This window comes from Pagrus pagrus, assembly GCF_965226575.1.
Source record: "Pagrus pagrus genome assembly, chromosome: 18".
In the NCBI taxonomy this organism is placed as follows: Eukaryota; Metazoa; Chordata; class Actinopteri; order Spariformes; family Sparidae; genus Pagrus; species Pagrus pagrus.
The window spans coordinates 20124254-20145609 of record NC_140202.1 but is presented as its reverse complement, the minus strand read 5'-3'; the positions used below and the strand labels follow the sequence as shown (position 1 = coordinate 20145609).

General features: G+C 43.7%; 1 protein-coding gene across 2 annotated transcripts in view; it reads right to left on the bottom strand.

Moving 5' to 3' along the window:
• Nucleotides 1-21356, bottom strand: part of stard9 (StAR-related lipid transfer (START) domain containing 9) — a 41566-nt gene that overhangs the window by 6270 nt on the left and 13940 nt on the right. The window contains exons 4-26 of one of the 2 annotated variants that reach the window (XM_084381267.1): nucleotides 18245-18361; nucleotides 17998-18030; nucleotides 17839-17900; nucleotides 17154-17266; nucleotides 14953-15095; nucleotides 14787-14854; nucleotides 14493-14590; nucleotides 14117-14329; nucleotides 13413-13510; nucleotides 13246-13323; nucleotides 12901-12978; nucleotides 11878-12057; nucleotides 10859-10910; nucleotides 10386-10511; nucleotides 9972-10054; nucleotides 9686-9747; nucleotides 9067-9260; nucleotides 8442-8922; nucleotides 1691-8347; nucleotides 1176-1373; nucleotides 835-1018; nucleotides 453-599; nucleotides 190-289 (exon numbers count right to left, since the gene is read on the bottom strand). In XM_084381267.1, the coding sequence (XP_084237393.1) occupies nucleotides 190-289; nucleotides 453-599; nucleotides 835-1018; nucleotides 1176-1373; nucleotides 1691-8347; nucleotides 8442-8922; nucleotides 9067-9260; nucleotides 9686-9747; nucleotides 9972-10054; nucleotides 10386-10511; nucleotides 10859-10910; nucleotides 11878-12057; nucleotides 12901-12978; nucleotides 13246-13323; nucleotides 13413-13510; nucleotides 14117-14329; nucleotides 14493-14590; nucleotides 14787-14854; nucleotides 14953-15095; nucleotides 17154-17266; nucleotides 17839-17900; nucleotides 17998-18030; nucleotides 18245-18361 (9565 nt within the window). The remainder of the gene's footprint in view (nucleotides 1-189; nucleotides 290-452; nucleotides 600-834; nucleotides 1019-1175; nucleotides 1374-1690; nucleotides 8348-8441; nucleotides 8923-9066; nucleotides 9261-9685; nucleotides 9748-9971; nucleotides 10055-10385; nucleotides 10512-10858; nucleotides 10911-11877; nucleotides 12058-12900; nucleotides 12979-13245; nucleotides 13324-13412; nucleotides 13511-14116; nucleotides 14330-14492; nucleotides 14591-14786; nucleotides 14855-14952; nucleotides 15096-17153; nucleotides 17267-17838; nucleotides 17901-17997; nucleotides 18031-18244; nucleotides 18362-21356) is intronic. The other variant, XM_084381268.1, reaches the window with a different exon arrangement.

The window sequence follows — 21356 nt, the reverse complement described above, 5'->3', positions numbered from 1 at the left end:
GGAATTTCAATACAGAAAATGCAGAGGTGGACAGAGTGGGCTAAACTTTGTAAACTAGGAATCATACATAAGTTAGTCAGTGTCCACTTGTATTTAAACTTTAAAAAAAAAATGTATTTAAGGTAATTTAAGCTGAGAAAGTTTTGCCCCAGTCTGTTTGGCTTTTGTGAACCGCAGCCCAGTCCTTACCGTGGGCAGACAGCCAGGCTCTGTGTGTCTTCACACTTTGAGGACCACATATCGGAGGACGTGTCCTGACCTTAAGCCCTTCATCCTGGAACCCTGCGATCTGAACAAAAACAAAAACAGCAACAACAACACTATTACCCTCTGTGTTGCTCATTCAAAAAGAAATATTACAACAAAAACAAACCATTTACATTCTCGGATGTTTCAGTTATCAAATCTCAGTTAATCAAATCTACTGTATTGAGTAATTTTAGAGTACAAACCTGTCCAGTCAGAGGTGGTCTGTTGCCATTCAGCAGCTGTGCAGTGTTGCCGCTGTTATATCCTGATGTTGGCCCAGAGGAAAGGCTCAGGCTGGATCCGGTGCACAAGGTGCTGTTACTGGTTCTTGTCCGATGCCTCAGGTCATCCTGACCCACACAGGGAAGAAGATATATTTAACCTCAAATCATTGAAGTCACCTTGCACTTTAGGAACTTCTGCCAAACATTTTTCACTATTTTCTGATATTTCATAGGCCAACAATTATTCGATTAATGGAAACATAATCAACATATGAATCAACAATGAAAATAAAGCTGTAAGTGAGACAAGCATTGAGAATTATTATGTTCTTTCTGACACAAATTTGAACTGAAAACCAACCTTGACTTCCTGAGACAAGGCCTGCTGCTGAAGCCTCTTCTTCTCCTGCTCCGTCCTCTCTCGCAGTCGTTCTCTCGCCCTAGCGATCTCTGTCATGGCCTCCTCCCGGGCTCGGCCGTAGTCTCGCAACAGCTGCTCAATGTCAGACGGATACTGGCCCTCTCCTCTTGGGGGGTCTGGTATTCTGTCATTAAGATAATTCACTGAGTTACATTTAAACCACAATAAAACATTATTTTTTCCCCCACTATTTCAATACAAAACCTAAAAAGTTACACATTAAATTTAAGATTGATATGGGCATTTTGTTTTGCTCTATGAGAGGACCAGTAGTGTCTTACCTGGTGCTGTCTATCACCTCTTGGCGGAGCTGTTGTAAGTACTCTTTACGTCGACTGGGCATGGCGGTGGACACCTTGCAAACAGCCTCTTGTGGAGAGGAGCGAGGATGTTTGCTGGGACTCAGACTACGTGCTCTCCGGTAAGTCTGGAGACGTTCCTCCCTCTCTTGCCTCAAACCCTCAATACTCCTGCGATGTCTGAGAGGGAAACATTCACAGAAACAGAAAATTATGAAAATAGGAAGGATGCTTTATATAAAATCTGCAATACACTGAAGTTTGCATGAAGTGTGTTTGATCATGCGTTAACGAGACAATTAAGCTCGTCTTAGTTTGGTAAGATAAAACTTGAGTCCAGACAGTGTACAGTTGCACTTTCTGTTTGGTGAGGAAAATAGATGCAGGAATATTTCCTTTTCTTGACATTTTGTGAGTTTATGTTTTTTACATATTAAACTAAAAGCTATGAGAACTTGTGAATCCTAGTGAAATGTTTTATTCATTTGCATTCTCACCTATCATACAGCTGCTGATTGGTAGTTGTAGAGGTCGTTGGCTCCAGCTCTTCTCTGGACCTCGGGCTCAGCATCTTCAACAGCGTATCCGTCTCTCCGAGGCCGTAATGCAGCTTGGCCTCTGTCAGCTCCACAGTCAGCGGCGTCGGATTCATGTTGAGGCTGACCGTCGCCATCACCTGCTCCCTCTCCTGACGCAGCCTCTCGATCTCTCTCGCCCTTCTGTTGTTCTGCGCCATAGATTCAGCATTCGAGCCGTAGCTCTCCATCTCACCCCACTCGGGACAGTTTCTGCTCCTGTCGTGGTCTTTGGTAAGAAATGTGGCCAGTTTGTTCGAGGGCTTTAATTGCTGAGGGGTGATTCCTGACCAGTTGGTGAACTTGTTGTGCATGGGCAGGTCCTCTGGGACTACCTGGTGGTCTTGACACAGGGACACGCTGGTGACAGGTTTAATGTTCACGAGGATGTCTGTGTTGCACTCACTGGGCGCCAGTGAGACCATGTCGTCCTCTTGAAGTTGAATTGTCTTGTTGCTGAGCGGGGATGGATTGTAGGAATCAACGCAAAAATCTACAGAATCCACTTCAGGTCTTGTGTAGCTTGGTGTTTTTCCGTGTCTAGCTCCAGCCTGCTGTTTGTGCACATCGGTCGGACTTAATATGGGCGAGATGTGATCCTGCATAGGTATACCTTTCGTTGAAGTCCTCCACTGCTGAGAGGTCATCTGCCATTTGGGATCCTTGTCTTTATCTGTAACGTTTATCCTGACAGGGTCCGTATATTTATCCAGTGATGAATTGAGGCTTACAGAGCACTTATCAGAGCCTTTAGAGCTTGACCCACTCATTTCAGTCACCTTCTCAAGAGACACAGATTCTGATTTACAAGAAGAAACATCACAATCCTGTCTGGACATTTGATTATCCTCTGACACACTTGAGCATGCCGATTGTTTGCTAGAAGGCACAGTAAGGCTGTCGTTCTCAGAATTAAGTTCTTTATTTTTATGCTGATTTTGAGCATAAAATGCTGATTGATTTCCTTTCTGTTTCATGCATAATCTTGTGCCCACAGTCCGTATCGGAGATGATGCCCGATCTGTGTACATAGCTTGCTTCTTTAAAGAAAGCGATAGGTCGTTTCTTAAAGAGGGACTTTCAGATATTGGAGCCCGGGGCGTGCTTTGCTTTGAGCCTCTAAAAGGAGCAGATCTTACACGTCTTTGAGCTTCACCTGCCGTCTTTCTAGGTGTTTTTAGAGGGCCGTTCTCTGATTGTGAGGCAGACTTTGAGGAGTTAAACCTCAGGTCAGGCATGTTTTGCACCTTTTCATCAGCCTTAGTCTTCACCACACAGTGTGCATTCTTGTCTTGAGACACGCTGACCACCTCAGAGCCAATCACTTTGACTATCAGACTGACTTCATGAGATTTGGACTGCTCACTTGGTGTCTGATGAACAGCAACTTCCTTCTCTGCCGGTCTCGAAGGCCTTTCTGTCTGGATCCCAACATCTACAGCTGTTTGAGTCGAGCAGTCTCTCTTGGTGCGGTCATCGGACTCACTATACGAGACGCTGATGTTTGAGTTAACACTCAAGTTGACACTCCTCCTCGGACTGGACTTGATGGTTTCACCTGTCCTCATTTCCTGGACGTCCCCCAGCAGATCCGAAGTGCTGTCAATCAGCTTTGAGATGTGAGCCGACATGCTTTCCATACTGGCCCACGTTGGAGACTCTCTAATGTCCACTTTGGTTTTCTGTCTTGCAGGCACATCAGTGTTACTCCTTTTGTGCCGCTCTTTCCTCTTTGGAGCACCACCAGTATTAACTGCCTGCAGGCCACGCTCAGTTTGAGTGCCATGTTCACATGTTCTCCTTTGGGTTTTGCTCACCTTTGACTCTTGCTCAGATGAGTACACAAACATGATTTCATCCACCTGACTGGAGCTGTTACCGAAGCCTCCAGGAGCATCGTTACTTGAAGAACTGCCGGTCACTGTCAGATTGGCTAGGTGTTTGTGAATATCAGCAGATGCCTGGTGAGACGGTTCGTTCACTTGCTCCTTATAATCCTCAACACTGCTAAGCGTACTGGAGAGCCCCTTGTTGGTAACATAAGTGCTTAGATGGGAGTTGAAAGGCGAGTTCTGCCCGTTCAAACCGTTGTCAACACTGCAGCATCTTGTTATCCGTTTCTCAGCGCTGTTCAAAAGTGGAGATTTACAGGAGAGGTCAGCAGCACTTCCGAACGCTGGGTTCTTATAACAGTGCTGGTTTGGGTCGTCATCTTGCCACTGGTGAACAAAAGGGTTGATGTCACTGGAAGCAAAATGCATAGGCGAGTCCTTAGACTTCGGTGTATGTTGTGGTTCACCTTTCTTTGCAAACTGGAAGTTTTTGTCTACACTCGTCTTTTGTGACATTGCTTGAGGGGGTAAAGAGTGTCGTTTTTGGGTGTGATCTCTACCAACTTTAACTTCGCCTTTACCTCCAGAAGAACAAGTCTTCATTTTAGACTTGCTCGCAGGCACTTTAGTAGATATATCTGCATTGCTGCTTCTAGCCCGTCCGACCTCTTCAGTGCCAAGCTTTACCCATTTAGAGGAGAACCGACTGTGATGCACTCTGGCTGTTTTGTCATCCTCCTCATCCTCATCCGATGACTTGAGAGACGACTCAGAGGATGAGGTAGGATGAGTCTGGATCTTAGACCTTCTGGACCTCTTAGACTTGGTCTTTTTTGACAGAAGAGCAGAATTGTCTGGTTTATCATCAGATGTGTTTAGCTCAACCTGTTTGGACATGACAGATCCACAACAACTTGTATTTCTGATGGCATTTCCATGTGTTATTTTGTATTTTGGCGGCACAGAACCGGAAATTATTGCTTGTTTTGACTCTGTAATCTTTTGGACCGGTGCTTCAGATTGGCAGGTTGATGTCTCTTTGTCCTTTTTCATGACACTGTCAATTTGAGTATCCTTGTCGAACAAATTTTGGCATTTGTTGTTGTAATTCATATTTACAACACACGTCTGAGCCAAGTGATCTGAATGAGTCTGTGGACAGCTGAACTTACCCTGTGCTGCGATACCATTCCCATCACACCCAGGAGACTCAGCAAAGCCTTTCATAGAGGCAGCGGGTGCGTTTTGTCTTTGCTGACTTCCTCCATCAGATGCTGCTGATGTCTCAGGACTGTATTGAATCGTCGTAGGTGAGTTTTGTTTGAAGGAATCATCATCTTTATCTTTAACGTTGGATGTTGCTTCCGTACTGACATCATTGACATTATTACAGCCACACTTTTTTTCTCTTGTATCACAGAGGATGGAAGGTGTTTCATGAAGCTTTTGGTGAAGTTCTGGGCAATCAGGATTCCCAAAACAGATCTGGGTATCCACTTCATTCAAGCACGTGTGAGAAGTGGGAGATGTTACTTTTTGTTTCATTCCCTGAAAGAAAGCATCTTTTTCTGAAGTGTTTCTGTGAGAATCAATGCATTTTCTTGCTGAAGAGGAATCACTAATTAAGGACAAATGATTTGGTTGCACAGCAGAAAGGTCAGACTCTGCTTGGCTGTTAAGAGTCAGATTTGAATGGATTGTGTTTTTGGTGGAGACGTTTTGGAAAACACAATGGTCGACTATCGGCTTTACTGAAGTCACGTCATGGTCAAACGTCTGTGTTACTTCAGTAGATTTAAACATGTTGCTGTCATGGCTTGTACTCAATAGAGTTGGCAGATCTGATTCCAGGTGCTCGCGTTTGTCCACTGTGTTGTCACTTGTCGTCCTTTCCAGTGAAATGTGTTGACTAAGGATTGCTCCATCTTTCATCTGATCACTCATTTTATCTCTCAGCTCTCTTTCTGTCCATCTATGACACGCAGACGACGACAAGGCATTCATGCTTTGACTCCTGCTCTTCCTTTCATCATCACAGCTTAGCAATGACAACCTCATGTGCTCTCTAACCACTTCTGAGATTCTCAGGTCAATGGCGCTACAAATAGCATCTGACTTGCATATGTGTTTTCTACATTCTTGAGCTTTTATGGGGTTATCCATTCCTTTTGTTTCTGCAGCTACTTCCTTTATTGTTACACCTCCCTTTTTAAGAGAGGTACCACTCTGAGAACTACTTTCACCGCACTCGGAGTCCTCAAAGATCTGACAACTCTGTCCAACTTTCCTGCTCATGGGATCGGAAACTGGCATCGGCTCCGAAGCCACGGTGTCTTGTCTACATCTTCCATCAGCACAAAGGGCATCTAATCCGGAGCTGTCAGCTGCCACAGAAGACTGTTCCCCCTTTGACTCACTGGTGTTATTATTGTCATCAGGCCAAATATCTTCCTGGCTGCCAACTGGTGCGGAGCAGAAAGCTACCAACTCTGTGCTGTTGCTCCTTTTTGGGATTTTCAAGCTGCCTTTGAAAGCATCCTGGTGGTCTTTGTTCCTCTTCCTGGAATGTTTACAGGCTGAATTCACAAGCTCCTTCTGTAGTGCAATGAACTGCTCAGTGTCTTTGGTTTCAACCTCTTCTGACATTTTGTCCCTCGTAAGTGACACATATTTGGTGTTAGAACCAAAATCATATCGCTGTATTTTTGTCAACTTTTCCGTTGTACCATCTAAACTGCATAGTACTCCGTCCTCAGTCGAAGGTTTAAAGGCACTTGCAGCATCAGACATCTTGTTCAATACTTGGCCTTGATTTGTGGGACTTGGAGAGAAATGCATCACTGTCTGACCACCTGATGTACACATTTCAGTCTCAGATGACATCGTGATGTCAGTGGCCACCATTTCATGTACGTCTGTGAACATCTGGGTCAATGTTACTCTTGATGCTTGTTGTTTAGCGGGTTGGATCCCAGTTGGTGAGACACGAGGCGTTTGATCTAAACTCGGTAATGTTGTTGGACTTTTGTTGCTGCTGTTGTCTGGAATTACTATAAAGGCCTTCCCCTCATTTTCTATTTGTGCTTCTAATGGCCCAACAAGACATCCTACGTCCTTCAGGGCTTCATCGGGTGTTTTTAGAATCTGAGAGTCTTGAAAATCTAACGTTTCCGATGTGCTTCTTGAAATTTCAACGTGTTCCAGCACTGTTACATTTACACTCTCAGCGCTCGTTGACGTAAAGCTGCCGCTTCTCGATCTGCTCTGACAGTCTGAGAGATTCATACTGGTTGGACTGGGACTGCTGCTGCTGTTGCTGCTCTCCACACCTCTGAACATCATTTTTCTTTGGAAAGGCTTTGGAGAGTCCCTGTGAATCCTGGGACTGTCTGCTGCATCAGTGGAGGACCAGGCATCGGTGAGCACCAGCAAGTTTTCTGGCTCCCTCGCACTGCAGCTGCTCAGGGAGCGTGGGCTGCTGGTCGAATTGGTCTGCATGTTCCCAAAGTCCTCAATTAATTTGTGCACTACGTCTCTGCCTCTGGAATCTGCAACAACTGGGTTTTGGGAAGGAGGTTTCCTTTTTGCACCACTGTTTCTCGAGTTTAGGGAGGCTTGCTGGCTCCAACACTCCTCTGCTGAGATTACCAGAGCTTTCTGACTGATCTCCGCTGTTCTATTGTGCCGTACGGATGAATGGGAGCAATCTGTCATCAATGAGTAGGTTGGCACCAGTGTTCGGCTAAGCCTCTCCATTGTTGATTTCCCACTGCTCTCCACAGCCAGTGAATCTTTAGACATCTGACTGTCTTCACTCTCAGCTTCACTCTGAGCTGCTTCCTCGTGTCTCAGCTGCTCTGCTAGGGCTGTCGCATAGGCAGAAGACAGGGAATCAAGAGAGAAAAGGCTCTCACAGTCTGACGTTACTTCATCCCCATCCTCTTGTTCCTCCTCCCATCCCATCAATCCCTGCTGTCTCTCAACCCATCTGCTGGCCTTGTTCATCAGAGCCTCAGTGCTATGCCACCGCCTCTTTCTAATGTCCTCAAACGGAGTCCTTTGGTCAAGCTCCTCACATGAAACAGCTGTTTTAATGGCACATTTGCCTCGGCTCATCTTGGCATCTTTGAGGCTCCTGTCTTTTCTTTGTCTCCAGTGAAATTTGCTGGCTATCCTCCCCAGAGGTTTGGAGCTGCGTCCACCATTCGCACCCAGTGGGGGTTTCCTGAACACTTTGGACAGAGCTGATTTTAACCTTGGCCCAACAGAACGAGACAAAGCCTTTCTCATGGTTTCTAGTCCGTTTTTACCTGCATGGGGTTGAACTATCTCATTAATGCAAGGTGCAATCTGAGAATTGGGTTGGTTGGTTGTGGGTCCTTGTATATTTTCCTTGCTGACTGGCTGCAAAGAAGTTCCTACTGGTGACTTCAGAGTAACTGCGGAGTTCTGATCCGATCTGTTCTTGAAGGACAGGTCTCTGTTAGGCAGCAGAGGTTTTCTTTCCGGTCGTTCCCGGCAGGGCTGAGCTTGGGGCTCCTCTTTGACAGTTTGTCTGATGTTTTCAGAGGAGCTTACTCTACTTTGGCAGGCTTGGCTTTGTCCAGAGAAGAGCGCACCAGAACAACTCTGGGTTCTTTCCCGAGGAAGACACTCGTCAGAAACCCACTTCCTGCTGCCAATGGAATCAGAGGTGGTGGAGGAATTTGATGTCAAATCTGTGGATCGGTTCCTCTTGAGGAAGTGTCTGTCAAGGACAGAAAAAGAGTATTTAAAATCAGAATTTAGGAAAATATTTCTACATTGGTTAATTCAGCAAAGAAGCAACTTAATCTGCTTACCTGAAGATAGGGGTGTTCTGTGGGTAGAGCCGGGACAAAAGATCTGCCGAGAATGAGTGTCTACGAGAAACAAATGATCTTCCTCTGAGCTTTGATGGGGACCCCAGTTCAGGAGACTCTGGGCTGTCTGGTCCAGGTGGCAGGGCCCTTTCCAACCGTTGCAATTCCCTCTTAGCTTCCAACAGAAGCCGCTTGCGTGCGATCCTCTCCAGCTGGTAATGCAACTTTTTCCGCCGAAAACGGCTCTCCGCACGGCAAAGGCCGTGATGCTTTAGTAGCTCGTCCTGCACCGTCTTCTTCCTGGCCCTTACCACCATGGACGGACGATCCACTGTCTGACCTGTCTGATCCTCGGACGCCTGACCTGTCAGACGCTCCAGGAGGGGTGCAGGGATGAGGTCTGTTTGAACTCCGGACTCTTGGGTGATTTTCTGCTCTGCAGTTGTAAGGCGCCGTTTCTCCTGCAAAATCCACTGCTGGACTGTTGGGTAAAGATTGGCAGAAGGAAACATTTCTCAGTTTACAAAATGTGATGAGGTTATCCATGTTGGCACAATAGTTTTAAAAGTATCTGCATGAGAAATAACTTTTCATCTTAATGTGGGAGTGTGGAGTGACTACTTACTCTCACTGTGCTGCTGTCGGAGGTGGGCCTGCTCTCTCTCAAGCTCTCTCTCAGCCCGTCTTTGTTCAGCCTGAATCTCCTGTCGCAAACTCTCCACATAGCGCTGCTGCACCTCCACATGCTGCCTGGCAGCAGGCTCCTCAGTGGGAGAGGGACAGGCACCCAGCTGCCCTTGGAGCTTCACTTCTTCAACACTATAAAACAGATCAGGGATAGAAATATAGACTGAAACACTGACTGAGAAAAACAAGGCGACAACCAGAAAAAGCAAAGGAAATCATTTTACCTCACCTGCGAACAATTTCTAGTCTATAATTTAGCTGTTTGGTGGTGGCTGGTTTAAAGTAAAAGCTTTTGTTGTTGGTTTTCAGTTCTGTGTCTCAGCAGTCACCAAGCAACGGCTGAGCCTGTCCTGTAAACAGCTAACTGGAAATGCTCACGAGGGTGGGGGCTAACGGTAACACATGCCATCCTCACCAGCTGAATTGAAACACGCATGAAGCATTGCCCTATTTCTGCAACATGAACACTGGTACAACACATGTACCTCTTCTTAAATATGTAAGAACACACATATACACAGGAGGATGTGTGTACTGTGTTCGGCGGCAGTATTTACCTGTGGTCAAGGGTTGCGGGGCAAAGGTCAATGTAGGTGCAGCTCATGCCACCTTCACTGGCCTGAGAACAGAAAAGAAAATATCAACTTTAATATTTATCGGCAATAAAAAAAGAATCAATCACTATTCTCAATCACTATTCACAGAGCATATGTATAGAAAATAAGCAGAAACAATCTTAGTATATCAACCACAGCATCCCAGTCATCTGCTCATCATCAATATTATCATGATTGCCATCATAACCAACAGCCTTGTTTTAATTTTCAGCTGAGCAGCGCCTACCCGTCTGCGTTCTCGGAGGACTGCTGCCTCGGCCGGGTGGTTGAAGCGGAACTTATGCACTCCTCCCAAGGTGATTACTGTCCCTGGAGACAGAGAGACATACCCTTCGTCACAAGTTGTGCTCATCCTGCTGCATTGTGTTGAGGCAAGCTTAAGAAAGAGATGATATGTGCTGTAGGCAGGGTGGATGTGAGTGTGTATCAGTGCGTTTATCCATGGAAAGAATCATGCATACATATTGTACATTAGCCCATTTATGTTATCAGACCATATCTGTGACAGTGTGTGTATAATTATACATTAACCTATATGTGATATCAAGCATAGTGGAACAATCACCCCATGATGATAATTCTTCAGTGTCAAGTGTAAAGACAATATAAAGAAATGGCTTTGTTGAGGACAGGAGCCGACCTTGAGCCAGTCTGCAGGGCTCGGTGACCTCTCGGTCATTTAGAAGGCAGACGCAGCCCGGCAGCGGTCTGAGCGTTACCACACCTCCGTGGTTTTCAATCTCACAGCTGGCATTGCCCTGCAGAACTAGAAACAGATTGTAGAAACACAAGCACACATACAGAATTAGAAAGCTTTAATACATCATTTAATGAGAAGCGAGCGTACGTTTCACTGTGCATTCAAATTTAATAGTTTCAGTCTACTGTATATTTTTACATCTTCTGCTAGTTCCCATATTATCTGCTGCATGTTTTGTCTAAAGCTGCCAGTTTACTGGATGTCTACTCTGTAATAATGCATGCTCGTAAGAGGCTTTGAGGATTTCCGCTCTTGTAAAGTACAAGTGTCGAAAAAAAATCTTATCAAAGAGCTTGAAAAGGAATATTTTCAGCTGGATGAGGAAACATGGAGACCAAATGAATTAATAATACCTATTTGTGGTTCTTCAAACTGGTCCTGAGGCCCAATGTGGGTAACTCCTTCCTGTAAGTGAACATGGCAGGCATCTTTAATTAAAATTTACATAAACAAAAAAGTCAGAACAACTACTGTACATACTGGAAATCAGATGGATGTGCTTAAAACACAAGCATTAGCAGTCGCAATGAGTTTTACACGATGATCTGAGGATTTTTGTAATTTCATTTAGCTGACAGAAAATATATCGTTTGTATACTTTGATGTCTTATCTAATGGGATTAAAAGCTTTCTTATATGGTGTCAAGAGCACATGTGCTCCCAGGTGGCCTCAGCTCTTCACATGCAGGAAACAGTGTAATTGTCAGGCCTAAGGGTATGCTTGTCATTGTCAGAATCAGGACAGCTTAAGCTCCCCTGAGTCCTAGCCTCAGAACTAAGAGCCTCTTATCCAGGCGAGCTTTATGCATTACGAAGACGCACACTCACACACACACACAGAAAGGGGAGACCGACAGGACTGTTGGAGGGTGGAGTGAAAAGAAAAGACGGTAGAAACGCACCTTTTCTCAAGAGTTTTTTCGAGCAGAACAGAGAGAAAAAAGTAGTAGGAGGAGGGGGAAGAATCTAGTAGAAAAAAGAGAATGTTCCAGTGAAGACAGATGACAAACCAGTAACTTTAGAGCTGGGAAAAAGTAGAGCAAATGAGGAGAATATCAGTTTGTAGGAGTTTTTGTATCATGTTGTCCATACAAATGTGTATTTTTAGTGCACAGCATGTGTGCAAATGACTGATGTGTCTCTGGGGATGAAAGGAAGAGGCAGAGTGAAAGTACAAGCATAAAACCATCAAATACAGCTTGTATAACACCATTAATGTGATTGAATCCTACACTCGTACTAGTAATTCTGATACCTAGCTGACAGCTATTCTAATATTTACACTAAAAACACTGCACACCTAAATTAAATAATACCAAAACACAACAACATTACAGTTACAACACGTCGATTTTCCTTTTTATCATCATACCCTGAGGTGATAGAAGACGACCCCGGTGCTGAGAACGTCTCCATCCAGAGTGACCAGGTGTGGTTGGAGGGAGTTGATAAGGAATCCGGCCCGGTCTCTGTTGATGTCCACGCTGTACTGCTCCAGCAGCTCCTTCTTGTCTCTCCAGCTCTCCGACCAGTCCTTCGTCAGTTGCTCCACCTGAGGAATAGACATGGATGAAGATGATGAAGGACAGTAAGAGAGAGTAAATATCTGTAATTAGGGAGATTAAGATGAATAGCCAGCAATACTATTTCAACTACCGCTTCTAATACCACTTTCCTGTATGTTTCCCAACTTTCTTTTTAGAGGTTTCAAAGTCAGAAGAAAAAAACATACTGTGTGACAATGTGTCACAGATATGTACTTTTTCCAGAACACAGGTGTTGTGAGATGCACTGCTGGGACATCTGCTGCCATCCCAGTGCAACAGAGAGGAATGGAATATTGTTTATGAAACTCAACACACTGACAGGGATGTCTTTTTTCCCAAGAAACATTGGCCTAGTTACTCAGGATAATCCACAGACCATGTTGAGAACATTTTGTTTTTTTACTATTTTCTATTTTAAAAAGTTCCTCATAAAGTTGACAAACAGAAGGACATGATCTCATAATCAAGGGACAAATGCTAGCTAAATGCAGGAAGGAGCAAGTTGGAAATAATGACTACTGTGACTTGGGTTAACAGATCCTTTAAGGACACAGCATGCACATGTACAAATAATGTTTCTTTCTTTTTAAAAACCTTGTGACTAGACTGGAGTTAACAGACTGAATAATGCTTGGCACTTGCGATGATGGATCCATCAATAGGTCAGTGAGGTTAAAGATGTCCAAGGGACTAGATTTTGTGTGGTGAGCGAAAAGTCTCCAGTTTTTGGTTATATGTTGCCCTGTATCACTTTGTAGTAAAATCTGTCAACTGATTAAAAATAGTCAACTGAAAATGACCGAGGACTGACTGGATATGTCGAGCATTACTGTGGCCATCTGTGTTACCTTCAGTTCGTTCTGTAGCACAATGTCGGACAGATTTCCGTCCCTTTCATCGCTCAAGGATGGACTGGGATTACGCTGCTGTCAATCAAGAGAGTAAAAAATGATCCGTCAATATGCTGCTCAAAGGGGAAAATGTCATATTCGTTACAGTGCAATTCAATCTTCACCACCCAGGGGATTAAAAATGTCAAAAAGACACAAAGCACTGTGTTAAGCCTTTGCGATATAAACTTGTAATGTGGGAATCTCTTTAATTCAAAGTCTTACAGTACTAAGAGGGTAAACCCAGTGGGGCGTATCCCTGTGAGAGTCAGTGCTACGCTCCAAGAAAAAAGGTCACCATACCATTTCAAAGCTGAGCAGCATGCTCTTCAGCCTGTCAATCTCCTCCCTCAGTTCCCTGATCAGTCGAACGTTGGCATCCTGCACAGAAATCAAAGCACACATTAACCCACTTAAAACATTTAGATCAAACATCAAATCTTGTTGTCAGACTCTAAACAGCCACTGACCTCATTAACCCGAGGCTTGTTGACAATATTTCTGGCGTGGGCAGCATAGCGCAGGGTGCTGAGGGTCTCGTTGTAGCTGTTTGCGGAGGGCGAGACAGCTGCAACACAAACACACAAAAAGGAAAAGACACAAGTACAGCAATTAGATCAGAGTGAGACTGAGGGAGGTTTTGTGAGCGTGGACTCATTACTGCAAACTATTTTCCGAAGCATTACCATTACTTTTTCGATCTAATTTCCACCCTCCAAGCCAGCCATTAGGTTAAGTACTAGGGTTGCCGTGGTGAGCATCTGACAACACCAGTGTTACCCAGTACACCAGGCAAGAAAAGACGCTCACTATCTGCAGATTGCTGTATTAAGTTACTGCTAATGCAAACCAAACATTTCCTAATGCTTCAGCTTCACATTTAAAGCATTTATCTACCAAAACACAAGTCTACTTTCATTTATAAACGCAATGTGCTCAGTGAGTTTAGCACTTAGCGCTATCGTTCATCAAAAATGCGTCTACAGAGCAAAACAACAGTAATTTAATGCATTTTTTGACAGCGGATCAGTCTGAAATTCAGGAAGTAGTTTTATACGGTCTAAAGGAATAATGGAACAAGAAGGAGCTAGGAGGAGGATATATGATTATACAGTCTAAAGTTATTGAACCAAAACATGAAAAATCCCAGCCATGCTCCATCTGTTACACTTACTCGCAATCATGATGGTCTTGGAGTTGCCGCCCAGGCTGTCTTTCAGCAGCCAGGTTAGGACCGAGTCCCTGTAGGGGATGAAGCAATGCCTCCTCCCACCACCTCCTCCTCCTCCAGACAGGGAGCTGCTGTGGCTTCCCACCGTGCTGCCATCGCCCTCAGAAGCCATGCTGTTGATGCTCTGACAGCTGCTGGACATCTGGGAGTTCTGGGCTGTGGAAGAAGTGGGAAGACGGGATAGTCGACAGATTTATGGAGTGTTATGGTTAGAAGGGAATAATGTAAAGATGGAGGGAAAAGGGAATTTGTTGAGGTTCATGCTAGATTGAATTCTTTCTTGGACATCATCGCTACAAATTGAAGCATCTTTATTTACCAAGAGCAGATATGACAATGCCCAAAGTGACCAGGGACTTGTTGATGTTAGAGCCCTCTGTCAGTCTATCCCTGCAGTAGTGAGGGTCTGCTCGCTCACTGTCAGACACAATATAAACACAACATGAGGTTAATGCCATTTTCAGAGATTAAGACAAAGATTATCCAATGAAAGAATGTGGAATTGAGAATCTCAGGTCAGTAGCAACGATCCACTAGGGGGCAGTTTTGTCTATTACTTTGACTGAAGAGATGTTGAGATTAAAAACCCAACAGAAGGAAAAAACAGCTTCACCTTCCAGCCAAGTCCACCAGGTTTATCTTGCTGACAGTTTCAGAAGGGAGGTTGTTTTCTAGGATTGCCTGTGGAGAACGAGAAATCATAATGGAATCTGCAAAAAAGATCATTAACAGATGAGTATAGCTGTATGTGAGCAGGGAGGGCTGGGAGAGATGATGACCTGTGTGTACTGGATGGTGAAGATGGCGTGGGATCTGCTGCTGGCATCATGGTTGTGGGTTGCTGCTGTGATTCGGTTGGCGATGCCTTCCTCCAAAAGGTCCATGGCCTGCTTGCAATCTGAGACCACATGCTGTGACAGGTCTGATTAGAGAGAAACAAACAGAGGGAACATGCTGAAAGAACGGAGCCAACATACAGATGGTGTTGAGGGTTTATATGAACCTTAAAATGTTTGTTAATTAACCTAATTCACGCGATGGAAAGTAATTAATGGATAACTTCTTGTGAGAGGGAGTGCAGCTAAGGTTCATTCTGTTGTTGGGTATCAAGATGCATAGTTTACAATTGTTAGGATCTAAAAAAACATACATACATTTATAGAATCGTCAAAAAACATGTCAAAGAATGAAGATAAAAGAGGATTAATCTACTTTCTTAATTAACATTTTAAGGTCATGGTTGTGTATGGCTGCCCTAGGTAGAAGAAACTAAAATGTAAAACAGTTTTTGAAAAACATTTCGGAATGCTTAAACTGTTAACGCAGCCGACAATTACACCGATGACACTGCAGTAGACAAAAAAAAAACATTCATGTAGAAGAGGAAAAAAAGCCAAAGGATAGAGACATGAAAAAGACACAAACAGGAAGTATGTCTCATCATTACTTGCTCACAATTTCCCACAGCATTTAGCAGCAAAAACCTCTAACAATGCTCTACTTCCAGGCGTGAATCACGTATCTCGAGAACTGTAAAACACATGTGCACACAGATTACGACAAAGCCTCATGGTGCCAAAACGTGGTCACTTATTCCTTGTTTTAAATAAACATTTAATACAAACATTTTGATTCCTTAAAAAATGAATGACAGTAAAACACTGTTTTATGGACTCGTGTTGACGGCGGAGAAGTAAAAGCTGGGACTCCTCTGTGTGTGCACTGTGGGTGTGTGTGTGGTGAAGCGTTCTCCTTGGAACCACAAGGAAATGACTTCACTTCCTCTGGTCAACTGGGATTTCTCCTGATACGGACAATGAGTGGATGTGGGGCTTTAAATGTAGAGAGGCGGGCGGATGAGAGGGAGAGACAGAAAGAGGAGGGAGGGGAGAGAAGAGAAGATGGAGGGAGATAGAAAAAGGAGAAGAGAGGGAAAGTAAGACGAGCTAAAAGAAGAGTCTGGATTAGAGCCAGGACGGCCAATTCTGGACCAGATCAAAAGCTTCACAACGGAACAAAATTCCACCGCTGACCACATACCACAGTGACTTGTAAACTAAACTTACAAGACACGAGCATTACTCAAAATACTGCAGACCATGTTTCACTTCCAACTCCATAATTTGATAAAATTATGTGTATCACAGCGGTGAGACAGAAAACTATAGTTTTGGTATCCGCTCTCATCTTCACTCTCTTCATGCTTTGTGTTACAGTCAGATCCTTTTACTGTTTGAGCCACTGCTGAGACTTCTGAGAGCTTGTAAAAGCACCGAGTCATAAGTGCACCGAATTGTAAAACAGGGATCCTTTTTAGACGGGCCGCACTGGGGCGCCTAACTAAGGTGAATCAGCACATAACTTAGGTGCATTTAATTTCTTGACAAATTGAACTACACTGCAGACTCTTCTAATAGACATAGAGACAGCTGACTCACATGAACGGGTCTCTTGACAAGGTTATTTAAAAGAATGTTTTTCCTCTTTACACATTCGATATCTTATTTTAATCTTGGTGAAATTATCTTTGCAGTGTTAATTAGAATTTGCTGCTAGTAGACCTTTAGCTAACTATTTAATCAGTAAGACAGACGGAAAAAAAACAAAAGAGGAAATGTTGAAGTGAGCTCAGCATTTTGGGCAATTACACCTTGGACTGTGCATTCATGTTTGAATACTGAACTTAAATTAGACTGCATTTAATCTGTTACTTGCTTTGTGTTGTTAGGATATCTGTTAAAACCATTAGCTCTCCACCATTTCTGCACAGGTTTATTTAAAGTCTGTGTGTATGTGTGATTGTCTCTTTAATTATCTCTTTAAAATTGCAACAAAATAAATAGGGCATCGCTTGGTTTTGAGGGAAGCGGGTGTAAGGGTACCTTTCAACAATTGACAGAGATTAGCCAATGGCAGTAAAGTATAGTCTTTGCAGTCAGCTGCTTTACAAAGTATAGATGCAGGTGCCCTGAACACTCACCTTGCACGTAGGGTCCTTTATCAGGGTGTTCTCTAACTCTCAGCGAGGCTCTCTTCTTCTGCTCTCCTCGCCTCAGCAGGTCTCGCACTCGCTCGTTATAGATCTCCAGGAAACTGAAACGGGAACATAAGGATGAGAAAACATCCACACACTTGATGAAATGTCAGAGTTGGATTATCTAATGTCCATTTTATCAATCCCATTACTGAGATGTGTACCATAGGCCCACATACAGTCCCATTGCCAGTTTATTATCTTCATTTTTCTGTGTGTCAAAGTTTATCTTTCAAGCACTCTGCCTTTATTGGAGAGTTGACAACACAGAGACAAGGGAGGGGGTTGACATATGACAATGGCTGTGTTTGAACCGGGGCGTAGTCATGGTTACACAGTTCTGTACGACCAAATGACCCAGAAAAACATTCAACGCTATCGAAATAACCATCTTTGAATCATAAAAACAATACATTACAACCCAGAAAGCATAATATCTATCTTAGCTTTGCCAAATGAATCACCTTCAATAAGCTGTTCTGAGGTGACCTCCAAAACAGACGAGAAAATCCAGTATTTGATTTGCATCACATTGCCTGTAGCTTTGCAGCATAATCGTTGAGGTAAGTGCCCGTCTAATTTGAATTTCAGGAAGAGACTGTTTAAAAAGGGAAAGACGATAAAACCGTACCTGATCTCCACTCTGCTTGAGTTTTGCCCATCAGGAAAAGTGTCTTCAGACCTAAAGAGACCCTGTAAGGAAAGGAAGAAATGCGATTTAGTTCAACACGGGGTAGTCAGTAGCTAAATTATTTGTGTGGACTTTGAAATTTACAATCCACAGACATACCTGGCAGATCCGAGGGGTCAAGCCAATGGAGTCCTGACGAGGAAACACAGAGAGTGAGGGCGCATTAGTAATACTAACCTTTGCCAGCAGCTTTGAGGATTGAGGACTTCATCACAATATGTTCTCATTTGCCTATTTGCAGTGCAGCATGGTTTTATAATCTGTATAACATTGTGTTTCATTGCTTCCATTATGACTGGTGAGACCTGAAAAATGAATATAATGCCACACAGATATTTCTTCTCACCGGAGTACCCATCATGGTGTATGTCTTGCCAGATCCCGTTTGGCCGTAAGCAAACAGGCACACATTGTAGCCCTCAGAGGCTCCAGACAGCACCGACACACCTAGGTCCTGGAACACCTGAGGAACAAACACACACATCCTAAATCACAAATACACCAAGAAAGACCAATTAAGAGGTGTCTATAGATAACTGGATGGAGTCAGACAGCTGGATTACCCTGCCTATTTTTCAAATTGGCTAGATAATTAAGAAAGGTGCTGATTCAGGATGAAAATCAGTTCAACTATACACGTCAACAATAGACGCAAACACATTTTAATGCATGTTTTAATAAAAGAAAAAGTAGGTGCCCTTGTGGGCCCATGTGTTTACACTTTAAGCTGATGTCCTTGATCGTAATCACATTGTGTTTTTACATGAGTGTAGAATTACACCAAGGTTCCACCATCACAATGCTGTGGCACCGGGCCAGTGGCGGGGAGGTAACGTTGCTTCCTGCTGAGGTGTTTGGGTAAGGATCAGGGAGGTCAGCTAATACTCTGGGTAAACAACTTTGCAGAATGTGTATGTGAGAGAAACAAATGTGAGAGTATAAAGACTTTGAGAAGTGACTGGGTCAGGAAAATAAACGCTGCCGAAAAGCGCGGTGGTGAGACGTGGGATCCGGGGGAGTCCCACTCAAAACAATCAACCGAGGCCTCATGTTTTGTTTCTCTCTTAGTCTGCATCTGAGTGCCGGGGTCTAGAGATTATTAGCACGAGGCCAAATCACAACCTCTTGTTTTATTATGAGAAGTTTAAGTGGTATGGAACAAATGCTGGACAGTGTATCAAGTTGGTGTATACATATATTATTCAGTTTTCAGGAAGAAATTGGTTGTAATTAGGGTAAATATACACACCATCTTTGGTAAAGGCAGTGTTGTCATGAGCATTCCTGACAGTTGTCATAATATAGAAGAATGAAAGTCGATGTAACCATCAAATTTATTCTAGTGCAGTTCAGATATTTCAAACTCTGTACAATGTCCAGCCACAGTCCAGTTGTAGATAGTTCATCTGGGTGTCAAAGTCAATTATCTTGCATTGTGATAATAAGAGCTGATAATTAATGAACCACCTTGCTGTACACCACACCTTGTGAATGAGGAGCAATGTGGATGTTTTCCACTAGGGCTGTAACGATTCATCGAGTTACTCGAGTTACTCGATTACAAAAATTGGTCGAGGCAAAAACTCTGCCTCGAAGCGTCGTTAAATTCCTATGACGCGCAGGGATCTTGAATGTTCCACACGGACCGTTGTTAATACTACTGCGTAAAGTGCCGTACACGGACACGGAGAGCCCTCTCCGTCGCCGGAGAGCCGGAGAGCCTGACGGAGAGCCTCTCCGTACTCTCCGGGCGCGGAGTGTCCGTCACTCCGTCGAGGGGAAACGGAGATGGCAAGGGCTGTGATTGGTCCTCTAAACTCAAGTCCTCACGCTGGTTCTCCAGCAGCCCGGGGGGGATTGCATTGCGTATCCGCCACCACGACGGAGAGCTGCGAAGGCTCGAGATGACATGCCAGAGCAGAATCAGTTTGTGCGCGTTTAAAAAACGTAGATATGATATCTGCTTTACAGACAGTTGAGACCGACGTGACATGTTCTCTCTCTCTGTCTGTCTGTAAGTGTGTGTGCACGTGTGTTTGTTTACTGTACGTCGGTCCGGAGCTCCTCCCTTCGTAAAACAGAGCGGAGGAGAATTGTAGATGCGCGACGATGAAGAAATTATTAATTAAATGAAAACGGTCCGGACCGGTTCTATAGGAAAAGTGACCTTAAATGACTTCTGTTGTGATTTGGTGCTATGTATAACATAAAATTATATATAACACAGCATGCGTGCACACACATAGGTTGCTAGGTTACCATAGCAAATGGCCTATCCCAGAGATTATATATTATTTGTTAGTAGGTGGTTAGAAGGTGCAATCCCTTTTTGTAATGTTGTATAAGACAACACTAAGGCAAAATGGCCGTTACTATTTAAGTTTGTATTGATTCATAGTGTTACATGTTATACATGTTTTACAGTAAGTTGAAACTGTATTGTTATTTAATTGTTTGCACTTGCACTAAATGAGTAAATTGCAATAAAGTTTTGGAGCCAAATGTTGGAGGTGTAAGAAATACCTCTGTTTTTTAAAGAAATAAAAGCCAAATGGTTGATCATTTTACAGCCACATCATTTTCGTCATGCATTATTTGTTTTGGTTGTTTAGAAATGCAAAAAAAAATAAAATATATATATACGATTAATCGATTAATCGATCGATAAAGTGCTAGATTAATCGATTCCAAAAAGAATCGATAGCTACAGCCCTATTTTCCACTTGATATCATTTATTATTATAGTCCAGCAGCACCTGTGTGTGCATGTGTTACAAGTTAAAAGTAATATGAATGGACAAATGATCAGTCTTCCCTACTGTTATTCTTCCTTTGTTTATTACCGATAAGCAAAAAGAAACTCTATCAGAACCAGTTCCTCAGGACATGTGGCCTCATTGGTAATCTAAAAGCTCAGTCCAAAGGCAACACATGCCTTGGGGGTGGGCAGCAACCTGATCTACACCAGACCTGAGACACAGCACATTCCCCCCCAGAACCATAACACAGCCTGGAGATCAGTGAGGGGTCCCCTCCCCTGGCCCCCAGGCTCAAGCCAGGACCACAGATACTGGTGGGTAAGTACACAGGGATCAAACGCAGGAACCATTTCAACATATACCTCCCGTGTGTGTGACTACCAACCACTGTCAGGAGAAGTGAGAACCTGGAGCTAAGCCTGTGTTTACTTTAGGCTCACAAAAAGGTTGGAATAGGTTTAGGTTGGATGTGGTTGAAAGCTCTCGTGAAAGGCCTGGGCCCTGTGAAAGCACCCTGAAACGATTCGATGGTCATCTGGTTGTTTTTAGGAGTGTGTGAATATATGTGTTTTAATATTCAGCAGCCTTGAGTTTTCTCTGAGAAAAGTGAAATGTTCAACACTGACACGGTGGAATGAAGCGTCTTATCTGACCTCAGTGGCCAACTGATAAAGCAAAAAATAACAGTGAGGAAATTAA